The 23,388-nt window shown below is 37.2% G+C and overlaps 1 protein-coding gene across 16 annotated transcripts in view; it reads right to left on the bottom strand.

Moving 5' to 3' along the window:
• LOC109416470 (protein phosphatase 1 regulatory subunit 12B) overlaps nt 1–23,388 on the bottom strand; it is a 263,264-nt gene that overhangs the window by 224,729 nt on the left and 15,147 nt on the right. For 15 of the 16 annotated variants that reach the window (XM_062853691.1, XM_062853705.1, XM_062853690.1 and 12 more), the window contains exon 2: nt 7,536–8,575. In XM_062853691.1, coding sequence (XP_062709675.1) covers nt 7,536–7,787 — 252 coding nt within the window. In that variant the 5' untranslated portion in view covers nt 7,788–8,575. The remainder of the gene's footprint in view (nt 1–7,535; nt 8,576–23,388) is intronic. The other variant, XM_062853692.1, reaches the window with a different exon arrangement.

Genomic DNA, 23,388 nt, shown 5'->3' with positions numbered 1-23,388 from the left:
GTCACAAAACACAAATATTTTCATTATGATTCACAACGACTCTCGGTACCCTCCTAGACTCAATCGACCGGAACTGTTTCCTGGGTATAGAAACTACTAGGCCCCAGCAGGTTCCTCCTGTATATCGAGCATTTCTGATAAATCAGCCATACTCCATCTGTAGCAGCCGGTTCGCAATGAACCGTTGGAGGCGCATTAAAGTGTTAAAGGTGATATTTTCATTACAAGAATTACAATTAACATCCTTCACTTTAATACCGTCAAACCCTGTGATCTTGGCCAGGGATGATGAAGTTTTGAAATAATTGGTGTTATATTAGAAAAATAATCCAATCGTAATAATTTTCTTTCGCGTAAAGAATTTTAAGTTTAGTCAAAAGTTTTTAATAGCTCATTATATAAGTCATAAATGATCAAAATTTCATTGCATTCGGTTCATTGAATCTGGAGATATAACAGCTCAAAGTTGGCTATCGGATAATTATATCTTTTTCTAGAACCTTTATAACTTCGTGTAGAATGGCTCGACCTTTTCCAAATTTTGTCCACTGATACACAACTAGTTGATGAACTTACAGTAAAAATTTGAGAATATTTGATGCCCTTTTCGAAAAGTTACAGCGAGTTGAACATTTTTTGAAAAGTGAAAATTTTACCTGTCCCAGTTATTTTGAGTATCCCCTGTATGTTAAATACAAATAATACAACAATAGTTTAAATAAGTGTAAGAAGGGTTCTGTTCACCATCGGTGGATTAAATCGGGTTTTTACATTTTGCTTCGATATAACGTACACAATTTTTTTCCCAAAGTTGCGCTAAGTTTGGATATTAACAAAATAACAAGGCTAATCCTGCAACATAGCATTGATATGAGTGATTTCGTAGTTTATCTGAGAGTTATTCCTGGGAAAAAATGAAAATTTTAATGTTGTACGTTATATCGAAGCAAAATGTACGTTATATTGAATTCGCTATATCGAGGGTACGTTATATCGAAGAATACCTGTATTAGTAATTCTCGCTAAATTACGTATAAACCACTATCTCGAAAGCTTTGTCTCCTAAAATATGTATGATTGATTCAAAAGCCAATATTTTGAGCAATGGACATACAAAATTACATTATTTGCATAAATGTCTCAAAAAAATCAAAAAGTCCAGAATTAAATTCAGGGATTCATTTGAAAAAGTCCCCGAAAATGTCTTCAAAAATTCCTCAGAGGGGTTCCCTCGGAAATTTATAGATTTGTGACATGTACTTAATAGAGCGTGGTTACTGGTTGTGCTGTATTTGACGAATGATCGTTTTTAATGCAGATTTGTACCGCTGTCTGCTCGGTCGCCTTCTGTTGCAATTTTGCGGTTAACTAAAAGTAAGGAAACCCAGAATTTACAACTTTATTACGACGGTCTCCGAAGAAAACATTTCAAATCCTCATGTAACAGATTACATATTTCAGAAAATCTTCCATGTATTCCTCCAGAAGTGGTGTCACGAAGAATTCTTTTACAAAATCTGGCATGAATTGCTTCATCAATTCCTCCATTTTTCACAAATAATGTCCGAGATTGTTTGGGAAATTCACCCAGGGATTTCTTCAGAAATTCCTCCGACTATTTATTCAGGTTTCTAAAAGAATCCTTCGGAATCTTTGCAATCGGCCAAAAAATTCCTCACGGATTTTTTCAAAAAATCTTCCATGGATTCATTCGGAAATTTTCTTCAGGGATTTGTTTAGAAACTTTTCCTATTCTTCAGATTCCACAAGCATCTTGCATGATTTGCTCCTGAAATTCCTCTGTTTTTTATCAAAAAATATAATCCATGAATTTGAGCAAAAATTCTTCCAGGGATTTAGAGATTCCTTCAGAAATTTTTTAAGCCATTCATTCCGAAGTTTCTCCAGAAATTCTTTTAATAAAACGTTCAGCGATGCCTTCATAAACAATTCCATAGTTTTTCAGAAAATGTTCAAAAGTTCATTCAAAAATCAGTACTGGGAATAAATTGGAAATTCTTCAAAGGATTTCACCAGCAATTCCCACTTCAACTTCTTATGTCTCCAGAAATTCCATCAGAGGTTCCTTCAGAATTTTCACAGAGTTGTGGAAGAAAGTTGTTTATCAGTTTCTGCAGAAATTCCTCCAGGAATCACTTTAGAAAATCCTTCAGATTTACTCTATTTTTTTTTGATTTTTTTAGATTTTGTTTTACGAAAAATGCATGGGAAATTTCTTTAAGCATTCTCTCAAACGATCTTCCAAGGATTTATTCCAAAGTTTTTTCCGGGGTCTCTCTCTCTCTCTCTCTTCTTGGCGTTACGTCCTCATTGGGACAAAGCCTGCTTCTCAGCTTAGTGTTCTATGAGCACTTCCACAGTTATTAACTGAGAGCTTCCTCTGCCAATGACCATTTTGCATGCGTATATCGTGTGGCAGGCACGTAGATACTCTATGCCCAAGGAAGTCAAGGAAATTTCCTTTACGAAAAGATCCTGGACCGACCGGGAATCGAACCCGTCACCCTCAGCATGGTCATGCTGAATACCCGTGCGTTTACCGCCTCGGCTATATGGGCCCGGGGTGTGCTTTAGAAATTACTCCAGAGATGATAGTTTTTGAAAATCTGGATTTCCACCAGAAAAACTTCCTAGGATTTCTTTTGAAATTTCTCCAGCGACTCTTTCTAAAAAAATGTGAGATATATTTGGGATTTTTTTTTGCAGGAATTCCTGCCACGGCTTTTATTATAAATTCGATTTCTTCCAGAAATTTCTCCAAGGATTCCTTAAAAAAATCTTCAAAAATCCACCAAGGATTCCTTCATCAATTATTCAACCAGGGTTCCTGATTTCCGCTTTTCATCTTCTTCCATACTCGAATACAGTCAGCAGCGAACGGTTGTCGCTTTAGTTTGTGTGTTTGCTTGTCAGCGACGACAGCAAAGCCGTTTTGATCGATCACCAGCATTCGTCACCATTCGCCATTCATTCATTCGCTTGCGACCCAAACTGCGACGATCGGTCACGAATATCCATGTCAACCAGCTTGCGAATCGCTTCCCACTGGTGATGGGGTTGCGTGTTTGATCACGACTATCCGTTTGCTCCATCTTTCTCGATTCGCTTCAGCAAAGAGGAGTGAATATGAATGGAGTGAGGCGAATTTACCGATCCTTGTATTCAACACATTCTTATAAGAATTCTTACGGAAAGGCTGGAAGACATTATTGCAGAAATTCACACAGAGATTTTGTTAGAAATTCTGCCGGGTATTCCTCTATGTATTTTCTTAGAAATTCCTCCAATCATATAACCATACCTCTTTGAATTTCTATATGGATTACTTCAGGAATTCATTTCAAAAATGTTTAGGATTTTTCCAGCATTTATCTCAAGAGGTTTTGTTAGGTATTCCACCAGGGGTTTCCAGGTGTTTCTTCAAGTATTCCTCTAGGATTTCTTCAGAAAATCCATTAATGGATTCATAAAATATTCCTGTTTATTTTAGAAATTCTTTCAGGAATTCATTTAGAATTTTCTTGATATTTTTTTTTAATTTTCCAGCGATATTTTAGGGAACATATTTAGAGACTTCGTCAATATTCATTGAATTACTTCAGTAGTTTCAGCAGGGATTTCCTCAAAAGTTGTTCCATGGATTATTTCAGTAGTCGTTCCAGCAGCTCCTTCAGGAAATGCTCAAGCAGTTCCTTCAGAGATTCCTCTTGGAATTCATCCATGGGAATGTACCAGTGAAGTTTTTTTTTTCTACTTCCAGAGGGTATACCTGAAAAAATGGAATCCCGGAAGAAACTGTTGGAAGAAAATAAGTAGGAACTTGCGGGAGAATTTCCTCAAGAAAATCCTGGCGGAATCCCGGAAGAGGTTTTTCGAGCAATCTCTGAAAAAGCTCCGGGTAGAAATACTGTAAAAAATCCGATAGGAATTCCCAAAAGTAGTTCCAGAAAGATCCCGGAAGGAGCTTCTGGAAGAATCCCGGAGAAGTTTTTGTAGGATTCCTGGAAGGATATCAGAAAGAATTCCTGTAGAAACCCCAGAAGTAACTCCGGGAGGGATCTAGCATGGAGTTCCTGGAATCAATTCCTGATTTTGAATTGAGTTTCTGAAGAAATCCCGGGAGGAATTCCTGAAGCAATCCCCGAGAGATCTCTGGGAGAAATTCCGGAAGAAATCCCGGATGAAGTTGCTGGAATTTCCAGGAATATTCTGGAAATAAAAAGAACTTCTGAAGACATTGGGGTCTCCAGTTAGCCTAGTGGTTAAGGCTATGGATCGCCAATCCGGAGACGGCGGGTTTGATTCCCGTTCCGGTCGGGAAAATTTTTTCGACTCCCTGGGCATAGTGTATCATGGTGCTTGCCTCACAGTATACAAATTCATGCAATGGCAGGCAAAGAAAGCCCTTCAATTGCTCAAAGAACACTAAATTGAAGCGAGGCAGGCCAAGTCCCAGTGCGGACGTAGAGCCATAAAGAAGAAGAAGAACATTAAAAAAACTATTGGGAGAACCAAGGATGGAATTCCTGAAGTATTCCTGGAACTTATTGAGAAATCCCAGAAGTAACCCCTCGATGTCCCAAAAGGAATCCTGATAGAAGATTCTGAAGGAACCTGTCAGGAATTTCAGAAGAGATCCCAGAGGGCACTTCTGAAAAAAAAACACACACACACACAAAATGAATCTTAGATGGAGCGGAAAGAATTTCGAAAGAATCTATAAGCTCCTTAAGTAATCTCAGAAGATATTCCTCAAGAAATCCCAGAAAAAAATCTATGAAACAATTACGGGCGTACTTCCTGAAGAAAACCTGACAAGAGCTCTTGAAGGAATGAATCCCAACCGGAGCTTCTTTAGGAAACTTCTAGAATAACCCCAGAGGGAACTTCTATAAGAATATCAAATAAACTCCGGAAGAATCTCACCAAAACCTCGTTGGGAATCCCAGAAGAAACTCCTGGAAGAACCCTGGTACAAATTTGTGGTGAAATCACGAGGGAGTTCTTAGTGACATTCCGGATGGAATTGCTGTAGAATCTCAGACGGATTATGGGTTCCTGAAATTTTATCAAAAGTTTTTCCAAAGCTCCAAATATGAAGCATATAAGAGATTTACTGGGAAGCTTGTATTAGAGAAGACACAGAGTGTCTATTATTTGACAAATTGAGAGTTGAATTTGTGAAAAACGCACACATTCGAACCCATGAATCATAGTGTGAGCTTGACTTTAGTTTGACTTTCTATTCCGCAGAATTTCAACCTTTCCTAGTCGTGGGTTCGAATCTTACCAGAACGTATTTTTTCACAAATTCAACTCTAAATTTATCAATAAATGAAACACTCTGTGTTTCCTAATTACATACTTGGCCACAGCTGGGGAAAAATGACCTTTACTTCCCTTATAAACCTCACAGGAAGTTGGGAGTTATTAGTGCTAGGGTAAAGGCAGGTTCAGGCAGTGAAGTTTTAAAGGGCCATGCCGGAATGAACTCACCAAATCGCACGATTTCCGGTATTCTGGAGATAAGATTGATGACTTACCTACATTTACGTCTCCCGGACACTCATCAGCGGTATGGTCCAAAAACTCACGGAAATAACAAGATAATGAAAACGGTTTCCGTAGAGCATTCGCTCAAAGGAGAGTCAATCGACGATTTGTGTCGGCTTGACGAAGGTGGGTAGCGAACCCATAACTAGTAAAGCGAACGTGTGATAGTCATGACCACGAGGCCGCATCTTTGATAATTTTCATCACTCACGCTTGCGTTACCAGAAATACTAGATGCTAGGACAGAATCTGAACACGACACGAAAATCTAGCCTGATTAGCGGCACCAGCCATTCCACGATTTGGCTAGACAAATTCATGGAACGTGGAATTTCGACGTTAAGGGAGTTGAACACGCAAGTGGTTGGTTCACAAGACATTTTCGACAGTTCGGCATTTCTTTTCCGACTTGATAACAGAAAGCTAAAAAGTTTTTGAAGTTGGATCGATTACTTTAAAAAATCGCCCAAACTAGAAGTCCACCAAATTCCGCTTGGGAACTACTGGTACACTGCTGCTGGCTTACATTTGTATGATGTCTTGTCTGTGCTGCTAGGTGTTGCTGGGTAGTATTTGATTTTACCTAGCGTGGTTTCGTTTATTTTGGACTATGACGTGACCAAATTATGAGTAGAAACTTTCCTTGGCGGTGCGGTTTGAACATGCGATCCGAAAAATGGAAAATTATTCAACACCGGTGCAATGACCGGAGTGGAGTGGTCGGTCATGTAAAATAGCCTACTCTGAAAGACTAGATATTAACTAATTTGAGTGGAATTTGACTGAGTTTCCTCTGACACTTGATAGATTGAAACATTTCTGATCATTTCAAATGTTACAAACACATTATAATAACTGACCCAGGCATACTAAAACGGAATATAGACGGAAATTTAAAAATTTCCTAGAATAATCCAGAAAGTATGTCCTCTACATTCTAACATGTTCAAAATATGTATTGAATTCTTGTTGGCAGTTGAGATAATCCTAATATGCCAATGGCTATTGGATTGGAGATTGGAGAAAATTAATCGTTTTAGAGAGATACCTCTACAGAATCCAACAGATATTCTAGAACCCCTCCAGGGATTCCACTGGAAGCTCGTTCAGGGAATTTCTTCAAGAACTTCTCTAGCAGTCTTTTGGAAAATAATGAAAGGCTCTCTTGAGGGTTTTGTCTGAGGATTCTTGTGGACATTTTTTCAGGGATTCTTAGGCAAACTTCTCCAGAAATTCTTTGGGCTATTCTGCGGGGAGTCTATTATGAACTCCTTCAGGAGTTGCTTGAAAAATTACTCCAGGAATTCCATTGAGATTTCCTTGAGCGATTCCGTGAAAAATTTATCCAGGGATATCTCCTGGAAATTCTCCAGGAGAAAGTTGTTTCTAGAAAAAATATCTACGAATTCCTTGAGTATTTTTCCCTGGCTTTTTTTGGGAAATAACTCAGTAATTCTATAGAAAACTTCTCCAAGGGTTCCTCCAGAGATTGTTTTAGGATTTCTTTAAATTTTCTCCAGAGATTCCTTGACCTACGGAAATCTACATCCCAAAAAATGATGACGGATTCTTGAGCCTTAAAAAAATACAAAGATTCATTATGGAATTCCTCTAGATTTCTCTTGTAATTGTTTGGAAAATTTCTCCAGGGATTCCTTAGAAAGTTCTGTTTGCTTAAGGAAGTATATAGTCAATAATTTTGGTAATTTTATCTATGGATTTCTTCGGGAATTCCTCCAATAATTCTTCCAAAAAAAATTTCGTGGATTGTAGACACTAGCCTACGATGGAGAAAGTTTTCCTGGTCTGTGCTTGAAGATCACCAATCAGAAACTAGGTATTGAATAAGTTTCATTATGAACTATGATAGTTCTACAGCAATTTCTAACGAATCTTCTGTGATTATCTGGTTTTTAAGTAAACATATAACCGTTTCCGATACTACGGAAGACATAACTCACCTGATGCAACGCTGTCAGCCCGTCCACGTTGGCCGTGTCGATGTCGGCGCCGGTTTCCAGCAGCCGCGACACCTCGTCCTTATCGCCGGCCATACACGCCGCCAGGAAGATACACCCCGACGAGAACTTGATCCGGCGCATCGAGGGACTCTTCGGGATACCGCTGTGCTTGTTCGCCTCTGATTCATCCCACCGTTTCAACTGCTCGGCCCTTTTAAACAGGGCCGAGGTACTTCGGTTGTCCATGGACATTGTTGTTGTTGCTGTTGTTGTTTGTCGATTTTCTTCTTTTTTCTCTTTTGCTTCTTCACTGTTGTTGTTGTTACTACTATTGGTGTATGTGATTTCTTTCTATTATTTCTTCTTCTTGCACTTCCCAATTCCACTTCTATTGGTTTTTATCGAAATCTTCCCCTAAAATATCGCAAAAAATCGCACTTGACACTTGAAATCTCACTTTTCCTTCCCAATCGAACGAAAACACATCGCATCACAATTTCCTTCGCTCATTAGGCGACTCAACCAGGGGGAATACTGTCGGTCGAGGGCAGGGTGGTGGTGATGTTTTCCAATTTTGACTCCGCTTTTACCACACACTTTTCACTTTTGCCTCTTTTTTCTTACGATACGATACAGATGATACTCTTTTGAAAACCGAAACTGACTGACACCCAACCGAATGGGATTTGGCTGAAATTCTTCTTGTCGCTCGCACTGGTTTTCTTCGGTTTCGATTCACTCGATTATCTTCTTCACTGACGACGACGACGTTTTGCAGCAGCAGCACCACCACCACCAACCACACTACCAAGACGACTAAAAACTGCTGCTGCTACTGCTGGCGATGGGGTTTCTTCGTCTCGGTCGTCGAATCGAGAGGGGTCAATTCAACATACACGCGGGCACACATACGACGACGACGACGACGGAGAGCCACACAGGGGGCACGCACACCGAGCTGGGCGCTGCTAGATCCAACTCCCTGTTGCTCCGTCTACTCGCTAGTCGGTCCGACTATAGGCGCGGGCTGTGCTCACTCTCTGTAGAAATATACGAAAATAATATACACATGGATCAGCGGAGATATTTAAACACACAGCAGGCATTCCCCATACACGCGTGCTGCGCTCTGCCTGTCAGTCATTCGCAGATAAATAACTTAAAAAAACTGCTGGCCCGAGAGTGCGAGGAACTGGATGAAATTGAAATTTTAGAGGAGCGTGGAATACGGCGAATCTGTACGCATTGGGTGTCGTTACAACATCAACAGTTAGAAACTGGCTGTTGTTTCATTTTTCATTTTCATTTTGCAGCAGTTGGTGGGGCAATAAGAGCGCAAGTCAATCCAATGCCGAAGATCAAGGAGGGGTAATGGCCGTAATAGTCCGTGCGGACCACATGAACACCATCGGAAGGGTAATGATATAGGTTGGGGAAAGGTATTGGACTAGACTTGAGACACAATAATGCAAATACGGTAGAAAGTATGAGATTGGTTTCTGTAGTAAGGTCCATGCTGTATGTTAGGTCCATGTCAATTTGTCAGTTAGTTGCCTTAGATTCCCAAACTTAAGTAGCGTTACTGTTTTGCCCCATATCAAATATGTAGCCTCTACTCTATTGAAGTGTTATACCAAGTAGTTATGTTCATTATGTCAGTAATTGCTGGTCATAATGTTTTTGCGTCATTTATTACAGATTATTATTTAAGATGTCCAGACTAATTGGTCTCATTGATAACGTATTGGCTTCATAACTAATAAACATTTGCACCTAACAGAAATTGCTCCTAGATCCAGGCAATACACGGCTAAATCTTCGAATTGTTCTGTAAGTCCTACTAGTTTTTCTTGTAGAAAACACGTCATACTCCCTCACTTTTCATATAATACCAACATTTAAAAACGTAGAAATATTTTCCTTGTCATACATAAGTAATGTTGTCCAGCTTAGTCAAAGAAGTAGGTGTCATGTCGAGACGCATTGACGTCAACAAAGCATCTTAAGTTATTGATCACGCGTTAGCTTCGGAACTATAAGCACAATTAAGTGTTGCAACTCGGGCCGGGAGTTAGTACGGACTTGACAATATCAATGCTATTCGGCTGCAAAAGCTCCACAAATTTGCAAAAAAAAAAGAGAATTAGAGCTTTTGAAAAGAAGAAAACTACTTGAAAACTAGTTATTCATTCGTACGCGTAACTTTAGTTAAATTTTCATTTAAACAGCGAAAAATAATTTTCCATCCACTTAGTTTCCTGATAAATTATTGTTTCCCGCCGTATGTTAGTTATTTACCTTCGCACGCTTAGAATTCAGGTTCCATGGAGAGTATTTTACATTTGTTTACTTACATATGTCGATGATACTTCCCCATAGACTGTGTTTGTTAGCTTCTGGTTGTCTTTCGAAGATCTTCCATATGTTAATCTGAAAAAGCTTGTGCTCATGCACCGTTCATGTTCCGCAAAGATGCGAACCATGCAAAATTTTATAGAGAAAAACAAAGAAGGAAAAATGGATTAGTAATTATTATGTGTTTAGTGTTTATGTTTATGAATAATAGCAGTAACTGTTTTAGTATTAGTGTGTATGTGATCAAACAGGAAAAAAAATCGTCACGAATATCAATCATAATTTAATGTAGTTTTAATTATATTTAATTTGCAAGAAAATAAAATATTTTGTATTTGCAGCATAGCTGGGCCTTTAAAAATTTTAACATTTGATTAGGAAGCCGAACTATCTGGGCAGTGGCAACCATCTCAGGCATTCCCCTGGCACAACCCAATCAACATCGAACCAACTGACCCAAATTCTCGTGCTCGGGTAGATAATGCAAGTATCTCATCGCGCAAAAGAAATACAGTCAACCAGTCCAACCGGCCGAGCAACAGCAGAAAAATGCCCAAAATAGAGGCCCCTCCCTAATGGTCCAACTACCCTATATCGAATAATTATTTCCTCAATGTGGTCCACGTCGTCTTGCAGTCATGTAGCTATACTCTTTCTCAAACTTTATAACTAAATATTGAAGCTAATACAGTAATAAAAATAATGTCTAGAGTTGAAATGCGGACAAATCTGTAATACAATTGATTTAGTATTTAAGTTTTTTAACATTTATTCGCTTTATTAAATTCAATTTTGACTGCGAGACGATGGAAGGCGATTCATACAAGAACGCTTATCGGATGGCACTTTATCCGATGAAGTCAATCGAAGTATGATTCCCCTTCCTTTGCTTAAATCCGCCACCCAAAGCACGCACCCAGTCGGCCATTGAGGAAGCCGTTGGCTATTGGATCGAATTATCCTGGGACATAAGTGGCTTTGATGGTCACTCCTGTCGCACCCATTAATCTAATGTTGTTATATCAGAAAAAATAACAATAAAGTAATAAAGAAATATGGTTTAACAACACTAGTAACAAGTGAAACAAGAGGGCCCTCAGAAGACACTCTTCCCTAGACAATATTGATCCAAAGCCCAGGGCAGTTAGAAACTGGCTGTTGTTCTGGTTTTACCATCGATCTTAGTCCATGCAAGTTTTAATACATATTACAAGATACAGTTTTTTAGAAATTATGGATAAATACTCTTACACATAAATAGAAACGTAAAAAAAAGGTTTGATAGCTGAATCATAATGAAACATGGCTCGGAACGGTATGAAGAGATTTTATGCAACAGCAATTTGCAAAAGTGGCCAGGGCTACACAAAGTCAAAACCTAACTCCCGCATTTTCCCCTCATTACAGGCACAGAATGTTGATTGATGGACAAATTGAGAGATGAAATTGTAAAAAAAAAATCTCGTCCTAGTGGGATTCGAACTCACGACTTCGTATTCACTAGACCGACACTTTAACCAACTAACCCACAGAACAAATAACGATGCTGCGGAGTGGAAATCTAAACTGACTCCGAGCTTACACCATGAACATTCCTATTTTCACTATTCCATCTCTTTTTTATCTGTTTAACAAGATGTTTAGCCCGAGGCTAGTTCAGTAACAAATTTTGAAAACGACGTATAATCAATGCTACACCATTGCAAATTCCTCTCCACCTGATGTCAGGACAAGATTGCATAAATGAATTGAAAGACGCCTAAGAAAGACGGAAGAAGTTAAGGCGTGCAATGGTTGTTCCGCTCTTCTCATATGTAGGTCTAGTATTGTAAACTTCAAGCAAGTGGCTTTAAAGGCGTTTCGCCAGAACTTTCTTTCATATTTTTTTATTCAAAAATATTATAGCGAAATCGTTGTAGCAATCCACAGGACGTTCTGTACCCGGGTAGAGGCTAATGGCAAACAAAGGACAAAATAATAACTGGTTTTGACATCATATCTCGTTTTGCCATTCTTCTGTTATTATGAAAAACTTAAAATGGCAAATCAATAGCAAAATATACAATCATAGCAAATCTTGTCATTGATATGTTATTCATGAATAATGCTAAATAACACATCAATAACAAAAATTACTATCATGGTAAAACTTGAAATTTAGCACCTTTTATAATGAATTGTATAAAATATCAAAACAATAACATAATTTACATTCCTAGCTAAATTTGCCATTATTTTGATATTGAAATTATTTATAAACATTAGGCACCATAACATATTTTACTCTTAATATACCATTAACTATTATATTGTATATTTCAAGCATAACTTTTCAATTCGACGTATCTCGCAAAAGTAAACAAATCCGGATTTTCAGCTGTGTGTTTGATTCGCAATGGATTCTATTTGATGCACATCAATTTATGTTAATTTAGAACTCAAACAATTAAAGAGTATAATTTGTAAAACGACGTATCTATCTTTTTCGACGCAACGGTGGCTACGTTCATCAAAGTGAATTTGATTTTTAAGTTCGTTTCGTTTTGAGTTTTTAATTTCCACAAAATTAAACTGTTTTTACATTGATTGATGAACTTAAATTTTATTGAAGCAAAAAAAAAAAAGAAATAGCTCATTTTACCTTTCTTCTGCTACTTTGAAATAATAACTGAATCTACCATTATTTTGAAATTCAATTTGAACAACTAAACCTACCATTATTTTGATCGCCACATAAACAGCTAAATTTGTTCTTATTCTGTTATCAATAACTCAAGAATGTCATATTTTGTTATTCACCGATAACAGTTAATTTGGGTCTTATTTTGTTACCAATATCTCAATAATAACTTATTTTGTTCTTCAATTTAATCCGCATGCTTTACCATTACTTTGTTATTACAATGGCAAAATAAGTTATTTTTAAGTTTTTCTGCTACCAAAATTTTGTTATTATTTATGTTATTTTAACTCTTATTTCAAACAAACAAATAACACATTTTGCCATTCAAACATTCTGTTTTAATGGTAAAATTTGCCATTCTTTTGCCATTAAGCTCTACCCGGGTAGAAATACATGCCTCTCTAGAAAAAAAAAACTTGGAAAAATATGAAGGGAACTGGAAAATCTATAGCGATATTTCTGGAAAAATAAAACCTCAACCCTTCAGGACGCGCGCTGTTGTAAAAAGTACAACACTACCAAAAAACCTCGCTCGTCGTATACAGCTCGAGCGCGATCCATTCCCGTTTCGGTTGCTTGATGGCACGCGTCCTGAAAGGTTAAAGAAATTTGAAAATGACGAGGAATTTTTTAGAATAATGAATACGGAATTCGAGAAGGATATCGTGTAGAAATTTTTGGAAAATCTCAGTGAGACATTCACGAAAGAATTTTTAGATAGGAACCCTCCAGGAAAAATACCTGGAGGAAATACTGAAGAAATGCCTAGCTAGAGGAATTGCTAAGGAAATGCGGAACAAACACTCCAAAAAACTATCTTTGTTAGGTTACTAGAAGAAATCCCCAAAAAAATCACGGATACTATGAACCCTCTAAACATCCGTAGGACAATGATGAAACTTTTCAAGATTTTCTTTGCAAAATTAGTTCAAAATTCCTTCAGGTTTTTTGTGGAATTTCTCTAAAGGGGTTTCTCCCGGATTTCATGGTTAAATTCCAATAACTTATCAACGAATCCCGGCAGATTTCCCAAGATTTCTCCAAAATTTTCACTAGCAAATCGTGCAGGTATTCATGTGGATTTTTTATAACACTTCCTCAGGGTTCCCCTGTGCAGATTCTTTATGGCATTTTTTTAGAAATGATCTGAAGAATACAAAAAAAGGTTTGAAAAATATATGGTGGGTGAGTCACTTGAAAAATTCCACCACTAGATTGAAAGTAGTGAGCTGGATTTTTGTATGATGAGACGATTAATTCTCTCCATTTCTGCAATTAAATGATGCAAACAGCGTGGGTTATATGATTTGTTGCCTAATTTGATGCTGTTTGAGCAAAAGTTTGTGTAACTGTGTTGATAAAGTTGCAAGAAATAAATAATACAACAACACAGATACCCAAACTTTTGCTCAAACAGCATCAAATAAGCCAAGAAATCATATACCTACCATTTCTTTGCAGAAATATAGAATTCATCTCATCATACAAAAATCCAGCTCACTATTTTTAATCCAGTACTTCACCGATTGCTTCCTATTCGTGCAAAATTTGTAATCTATTGGGCTTCAGGAAGGTTTCAGAGTTTCAAGAAGGCGTTCCAGATGGTTACAGAAGGCTTCAGTAGATGGGATTGCTGGGGGTTTCAGGAGGTTTCAGAAGGATTGCAGAGAAGTTTCAAGGGAATTCCGGAGAACTTTAGAATGATATCAGATGGTTTCTGAACCGCTCCCATGAGGTTTTATAGACTATTCCAGGGGTGTTTCGAGCGGTTTAAGGTGGGATACAGTAAGAGGGTTTCAGAGATCTCATTAGATTTGATTGATTAAGCTTTATTATGGAGACTTTCAGCCCTTGGCTGGTTCGTCTCCTAGCTCAAGAGATGTCCGAGAGGGCGTTTCAAATGGATTATGAGGGAGTCGGTAGTTGCAACTACGTTCAGCATTCATGAAACACATTTAACCTCCATTATAGCTTTCTAAAATACTCCTGATACTTTTTTGGAAACCCCCTTGAAAACCTCTGTAAGCATTCTGAAATCCCTGTAATTATCATGAAACCTCTTGAAACCCTATGAAACCTCTTGAATCGTTTCTGAGCTGGCTCTGAAATCAAGGGGTCTGAACGCCCCTAAAACTATTTCAAATGCCAATGAAACCTCTTCGAAACCTCTATAAAGTCCCTTCCACCAAGCTAAAAAAAACTTACGAAAACGCGTCGAGCTACTCTGAAACCAGCTGAAACTCCTCTGAAAATCCTCCCAAACAGCCCAAAACCTCCCTGAAAATGACCTGACTAAATGATTAAAAAAAAGTTGTTACACCAAAGCTTATTTCGTTATAGCATTAGCATGTTGGGTAATGTATAGCAATTGGCGAATCACTTCATCAATTAAATACATTTCAATAACAAAACTCAACTGGTTCAACAAAAAGGAAACAAGAAAAAAGTTTTATTTTTTTAGTTATTGGTTGATCCTGCGAGAAATGGTTTAAGTTAATTGTGTCGCAACTAGCAAGGGTAGTTCAAATAACAATTCTGGTCAGATAACTAAATGATATTTTTTGCTGACATTCCTAGAATGCATTGAACAATGACAGAAAAATACATTGGGAGGAGAAATTGCCGCATTTTCAAATATATTTTCGGGTAAAAATCGACACGAAAATGATAACGAAATTAGGATTTTTTTTCCTGAGTAATGTTGCAGTGATTTTTTTTATTCCTTGTCGAGTTACTGCAACTAGCTTTTTGATCTATTGTGACAAATGCCCCAGTTTTATTTGGCTATGTCAAGATGACGTATCGCCATTGGTATTAACAAGAATCAAACACAGTGCAACAGTTCGGATGAAATGTACTACCGCATTGGGGTTTGTTCACCAGACACCAAAGGGTTCTATCAGCCCCTTGTCGAAGAACCTAATTCTTTGAGCTGCATATGTCGGACAACGGCACAGCAAATGCTCCGAGTCTACTGTATTTATATATGCCTCAAAAGCGACATACATGTTTATCATATTGAAGATTCCCAATCAGCTTCAGATTATATCGACTAGGACAATTCAAACCTGTTAGAAGACCAGTAAAAGAACTGAAATCTGTTTTAGAATGTTTTCAAATTTCACGAGTGTTTGAAACGTTTGGCTTTATGAAACGTGCCTCGCAGAAGTGGTGTTTTCCCAGTTGGAATTTGTTTTCTCATATTCACATATTTTAAAAATCATTCTCAGAGAACAACCAGAATTGATGAGACGATCCCAGTCTTGCTAACATATCGGCTTGTTCATTACCGTCAGTTCCACAGTACTCTGGATCCCAAAATAGCTCTACCTGATTGCTAACAGATTCTCGACGATTTTTACAAATTTTTCATCCAGTGTGATTCTGTGGAACGTCTAAATGTCATCGGTTCAGAGCTGTCCCTCGCAAAAGCGGACGGTGTCGGTGTAACCCTAACCACGGAAAAGCTCTTTCTCAAGCTTAGCTGAAATTCAGTACCCGGCACTTGATCAATCACCATTGCTTTTTGGCTCTTATCTGTTTCAACTCTCAGTGTTTAGTAGTTTTCCATTGTTTTCAACATGATGAACGATAAACTTATGAGTCTGAAGGTTTATTGTGATGATTTATCTTTTTATTTGCCTTTGGGAAAAAAGTGACACCATGACACACACAACCTTTTGTTCAGTAATAATTTGATTGACCAGAATGCAGTAGAGGACGATTTGCGATTCCTTCGCAGAGTGCGCAACTAGAGACACACATCCATGGATCGAGTAGAATGAATACGACTCCTACGTACAGCAGAGGACACTTAGTCTTGGTCTGACCTTGGCCTTAGTCTGACCGGTAAATAAGGCCAGAATGCATGCATCACTCCTTGCACCTTCCAACACAGTTAAGTTCTCATCTTTATGAATATCTCTTGGTTTCATTGGCTTCAGTTTGCGATACATTTTATTATTTTTTTCATTGAAAAATACACTACACCGTCAACACTAACATTAGACAACGGGCAACACACATAACCCAGTCGAGAATTTTCCGTTTGACGAAAAGTTTTTCCCGACTGGAGCGGGAATTTGAACCCACTCTCCAAGGCTTACGAAACGCCTAGATGACTGATGCACCGTCACGCAGCCCACATTCTGGTACATTCTGGTCTGCAGTGAAAGCAACATTACAACATGTAAAGTGTGTTTTCATCATTGTTTCTAAGATTTCTTCGGAGCTCATCGTAAAGGAACTGTCTTCTTTTTAAGAGTTCCAATATTCATTAAATGATCTATAGCGAGGACTTTTTGCAATCTAGCAACAATCGGAGTACTTTCAATGTTTTCACATGTGTGCCTCCAATGTATCCTCTTCGACTTTCGTTTTTTCCTGTTATAAATTGTGAAAGACTCTTTGTACTGTTACCACCGTTGTGTTCTGTTAGTCCGGTTAAATAACTTCCGGATTTTCTGTCACAGTTTTTCAGATTTCTATTCTACCAAGATACATCTCTATTTGACAAGCGTTTCTTCGGTACACAACTGTCAAACTGTGTGTTTCTTTAAGATCATGACGAGAATTTGGAATGTCATTTAAGTTATCCATTCCTGATAAAAATTCCCAGTTTAGTCTTCCCGGGATTTCTTGTAGTTTCTATGCGTTGACAGCCAGCCTCATATTCAAACAGCATGGGTATGTATAAAATTTTCTTGCGATTCAACTGGCAACACTGAAACGTTTGCTCATGTAGACAAGTTGAATAAGATTAGTTGTATGGTGAAATAGAATGTGAATTGTAGAATTGTATACTGGAATGTAAGTTTTTTGAATTGTTATTAGATTAGTTTTTATGATTTGCAAATTAATTTCAGCTTTAAAGCTGTGTCTAAGGAATACTACTGTCGAAAAGTATATTTTGAAGCCGGAAAAACCAACCTCCAACAGTATGCTTGTAATCAGATGAAGAAATTTCCTCTGACACATGCCAATTTTTGTTTTATTTTTTCGAGAGTGTAAGGCTACACAATGTTAAATCTAAAACTTCCTGCCGAATTGCATTTATAAAGGTAGGTTCTTCGCCTCTAAATGTGCATAAATCGATTTCGTTTCTTGAAGTTAAATCTAAGAGGTGTTCTCCCCTACTATTGATGTCTTTGTTAGCCCATATCGCATGATGAGCATTTACATCACAACTACAACCTATGATGAAAGCGTTGTTTAGCTTTCGGCAATAAGAAACGAAAGCTGCTACTTCTGGTGCAGATACATCATCCACATCTTTCGGAAAGTGTGCTGAAGCAACACAAATTTCCGTTTTTTCGTGTATTGTTGGTACTTCCATCATCATAAATGTCCCTATTAATAAATTGTATAATTGAAACTGATTTCATATTTCCACATGTTCCACATGTTGTAAGAGGAATTGGTACTGTAAATATTTTCTGGCTGGAATTAGTTTTTGTTGCATTATTTCTAGGAAAAGTGTTGCACATGGCAAATTTTCTTGGACAAAATTGTGTGAAATTTCTGCAAATTTCTCGCAATCTTATTTGTTCTTTTTTTAATTGGTTTCCTATACATTTTCTGATTATATGGAAAGTTTTAAGGAAACTATTGAAGACATATTTTCTGGCATAGGGTGACGAAGGGTATTATAGACAGGTTTGTTCTCTTCGTCATGAGAGGTTTTTGTGAACCAAATTGCCTAAAATTTGGGCATATAACTTAGCTTGGTTGGGAAGGATTTGAGGCCAACTCAACAGGTTCCGAAGAACTCCACACGAGGAAGAGAACATTACTGCCGAAAATACTAGTATGTATGTATGTATGTAGGTAGCCACCATCCTAGCTTGAGTCTTGCTCTGCATGCAGTTCCACTTAACAGTAAAGATCAATTTCATTACCACTCTGACTTCAACATACCACTGTATGAAGGGCCAAAAGGGGGTGTGGCGGACCCGTAAGTAGAGACACTTACGCGAAATCCGCGGGTTTAAGAGAATCTCCTTCCAGCAATATGATCCAAAAGGGTGAATAATGAAATTTACATTACTTGTCAAGCTTTCTACGGGATGGTTTGTCACAAGAAGGGCGCGTCAAATCCATTGCAACTGTTGGGATAGAAGAACCCATCTACAAGGATGTTATAGTTACTTCTCACCACACTCCGGCTGGCAATCCACTCCGTGGTACAGTTACAACTTCAATGATGCCCTGATGCACCCTCCCAACCCCATATGATTATATGATTATATAATTATTTAAATATAATATTTGAAGGAAATTAATGATGAATGAAATATAATATAATCAATAAATATAATAATAATAATAATAATAATAATAAATATAATGAAATGAAATGTAATGTAACGAAATGAAATAAGATATCAATTGTAGATGAAGTAAATGAATATTTTTCGGTGACGAGGCCTTTTACATCATAGATGATAGGGTAGAACATTATTATAGTATCTAAATGTAAACACGAAACACGATAGATGATATATAATCAATCACTGCATAAAGGACCAAAAGGGGGTGTGGCGGACACGTAAGTGGAAGCACTTACGCGAAATCCGCAGATTTTAAGAATCTCTTTCCAACAGTATGATCCAACAGGGTGAATAATGAGATTCACATCACTTGTCGACCTTCCTACGGGATGGTTTGTCACAAGAAGGGCGCGTCAAATCCATTGTAAACCATCTACACGGATGTTACAGTTACTTCTTACCTCTCTCCGGTTGGCAACCACTCCGTCGTACAGTTACAACTTCAATAATGCCCTCCCAACCTTATTTAGTTATATAGTCAAAAATATAATTCATTATGATGAAATATAATATTGAAATATTATGGCATATTGTATTAAAATATGACATACTGGAGTAATTAAATATAGTGCCACGAAATTAAAAGTAGCGGGGGGGGGGGGGGGGGAGAGGACCTGCTGTGAGTGATGGTTTAAGCGCATGCCTATCACGCCGAGGACCTGGGATCGAATCCCACTCCCGACAAACTCACAAAATGTGAGTTCTTCCTTCGGAAGGGAAGTAAAGCGTGGGTCCCGAGATGAACTAGTCCAGGGCTAAAAATCTCGTTAATACAGATAAAAAAAAATATAGCGGACTGAAATAAAGTATCATTTGTATATAATTTGTATTAGTATTATTTACTGACGAGTCCTTGTATGACCTAGATGGTAGGGTAGAGAATTGCTACATTGATAAAATGTCAACGCAATAGCTAATATATAATCAATATTAAAATATAATTTAACATTCTTCCTGCATTAGCTGATGCTCGCCCCGCTGACGTAGTGCCCGTTTAATAATCATAATGACCCCAATGCACGACTAGGTAAAAGAATAAAGTATATAAAAAAACAAAGGTAATAAAATATACATTAGCTATTTGAATTCAGCATATCGCTGAATAGAGGTCCAAACAGGAGGTGTGGCTGGTCCGTTAGTATACGCGGCAGTCATTTACCAGTCATTTAACGACCTAAATGGTAGGGAAAACATTATTATGATAATATTGCCAAAGAAAGATAATATATAGGCACAAACGAAATATTCATAATGTAATAAATTATATTATGGTATAATCAAAGGTAATAGAAAATACATCATAATATAAATTATAATGTAATGTAAAATGATATTTTGAACATACGTTATTTGACAACGAATAGCATTATTACTGTTGTCTTTGAAGTATTGTAGTAAATAGTAGCCCTTGATAATGTATAATAAAAATATGTGGAATAATAAACAATCAATTTATCTGCATATTAATTTGTATCCTTGTTATTATGTACAAAAGGACAATGAAATAAGACCTGTGGGATAAAAAGAATTTGTTCCCAGTTTGCTATGATCCAACTTGGTTAATTATTAAATCCGCTGCACTAGTTAAACATTCCTTGGCATGGTTTGTTAGAAAAGATGTCAAATCCATCTCAACGGTTCTGCCCTTAATCATATCCGTCCCATAAAGTTAAAGAAACCAACTAAAAGAATGGTATGCAATTTTTTTTTTTTGGCTGTCAGTCCACTCAATCGTCTTCACATAACTTTAAAGATGCCCTGGTGCACCCTGCTAACTCCTTATAATTGTGTGTACAATAAACTGATTGTTATGGATATGATTGAATACAATATCAAAATACGGTATAATCAATGAAAATAATATTCAAATATAATGTAATTAAATACAATGCAGCGAAACGAAAAAGTTTTCAGCTTGTTGATCATTTGAATGAGTATTATTCGTATTAAAACATTATTATGTATAATATTAAAATGTCAACGCGAATGATGATAATTAAGGATGAATTATAATGAAGTGAAATATAGTATAAGGCAATAAAATGAACATTACAACTGTTATAATTTAACTTTTACGGACGCGCGCCTGTTGGATACTAAAACTGCACGGCACGCGCGCTGTATGACGAGCGATTTTTGGCAGTGTTGTAGTTTTTACAACGGCGCGCGTCCTGAATCCATCTAGAAGAATGTTGTAGTGTCTTCTCTTTTTACTCTGGCTGGCCATCCACTCCATCGTCCGGATCATGCCCTGATGCACCGTTCTAACTTCATGTAGTTATATAGTCAATAATACTGTTATTTATGAAGAAATAAAATAATAACATTTAATGTAGCAAAATGAAAAAAAAAGTATCAATTTGAAGGTGTATTATTTGCTGACGAGTCGTTCACAACCTAGAGGATGAGGTATAACATAATTATAGTACTAATATTCACAAGATAGATGATAAATATTTAATAATGTAATATAATGTAGTGAAAATAATATAATGCAATGACAAGTAATATAATATAATATCTTGAAGTGACATTAGGTAGGTGATTATAAGCAATATAACTCGTCGACGAGTGGTATTATTTGGAGTAAATAATAAAATTTTGTGCAATATATTCTAAAATATTCATATTATTTTGTAGACATGTGATTGAGTATTATTTGATCTCGAGTCAATTTACGACCTAGGTAGGGTATAACCTAATAAAAATATTAAAAGTCAAACAATCAATATTCTGCCATTTCATCAGTATTAAAACAATAATGATGAAAAAAATTAAAATGTCAGTCTATGATCTGTGATTGAATGTAGTATACCATTGCACCCTATTTGAATTTATTTCCATTATACCGAAACACAAAACAAGTCGACACGCAAGGTATCAAACTAAACAAAGATTCTCTTGTAAATACAAAAAATGCCAAAAAAAATAAGGACAATAGTTGCCCTTAGAGTTCGGGCTAACTTTTTACGCGACGGACCATTCAATAATTGTTGAGTAAATTCATAAAACATAGTTTTGATTTGAGTTTTTCACAAACCATCACTTTTGTTAAATAATATGGAAAGAGCTTACTTATCGAGGACTAATCGTTCGACTAGCTTAAACCCGGTACACATGTTCGTCACGAAGAAAAATATGCATGCGCAATCGCATTGCAAAGCTATTTTGACCTATTTGTATAGTTTTTCAACCACTGTTCGCGACACGCATCACTTCTCCACCTTTTCAACGTTTCCGATGAACCCTCCGCACCCGTACACTAATGTGGAAATTATGACGCGACATCCAACAAGCCGCTACACCACTCTTTACTACACGACGACCGCAAACGCCGCCGCAACCACGACTACCACTGACGAGCAAGCAGACACGAGCCACGCGACAGCAGTCACCTCCTCCGTGCAACACACATAGCGTCACCAGCACCACGCAACACTGATACGCGCCACCAACGAAACATGCATCTCACCGGATGCCACTGACGCAACACCGAGTGCAGCCTGACAAATCACACAAACACTTCTATGTACGCGGCATTACCTCGGCAACGAAGACGCACTGAAGGCAAATGAGAAAAAAAAAAAACGCACACACTCCTGTGCATTACTGCCGAAAATACTAGTTCTCCTAAAAGATCAATTATAAAAACTTGCTTAGTCTAAACTGAAGAAACTATTTCGAATAACAAAAATGACTCGTGCAAAAAAGGTGAGTTAGAATTTTTAGGGAAATTTTGCAGAAATTCCTTTATGAGTATGAAGTTTAACCTGCAATTCATTTAAAAAATCCCTTCTCTTTTCGTCTAAAGTTTCCCATTTACAGACTTTTCTACTACAGTTTAAGAACATTCCACCCGCAAATCATTTAGACTTTATTTTCAGAAATGTTTTTCAATCCGTCAGAAATCGCCAAAACAATTCTCATAGAGCTATAACATTTCGAAATAAAGGCTTCGATGAACTTTCGGTCTAAAACATCCATATTTTCCAAAAATGTTCGTGAATTTTATCATAACTTATTAGATTGGCATAATTTGCCCAGTGAACTGTTATAATTGCAAGTAACTATTGGCCGTAGAAATTCCAAACATATTTTTCAAAGAAATGCTTAATCAATAAAAATACTCTGAATGACTCCGAAATTCTTCTGAGATTTTCAGGATTTTATCTAGGTGATATACGTTTTTCAGAGGTTTTCTGTTTACTAACTAGTAAGTAGTCACACTGACTACTTGTCAGTCTGACATAATGGCACTTGGCAAAATACCGTTCAGCATAGGGTTAGTTATGTTCCCTCTTCTGTAATTTGCCGTTCTTTGTGTTCTGTGATTACTAGGTAATTATTGTGCTAATCGACGTCATTTCAGAAAGAAAGAATACCCATCCCCTCTTGTTAGTATAAGTTTGAATTAAAAACTGTGTCCAATGACTTCAACTGGGAAAATACATTCTATCTTCATTCTAATGTTATTGTCAGAGTCCTT

The sequence above is a fragment of the Aedes albopictus genome, chromosome 2, assembly GCF_035046485.1.
Source record: "Aedes albopictus strain Foshan chromosome 2, AalbF5, whole genome shotgun sequence".
Classification (NCBI taxonomy): Eukaryota; Metazoa; Arthropoda; class Insecta; order Diptera; family Culicidae; genus Aedes; species Aedes albopictus.
This window is presented reverse-complemented; position numbering and strand designations above follow the sequence as displayed.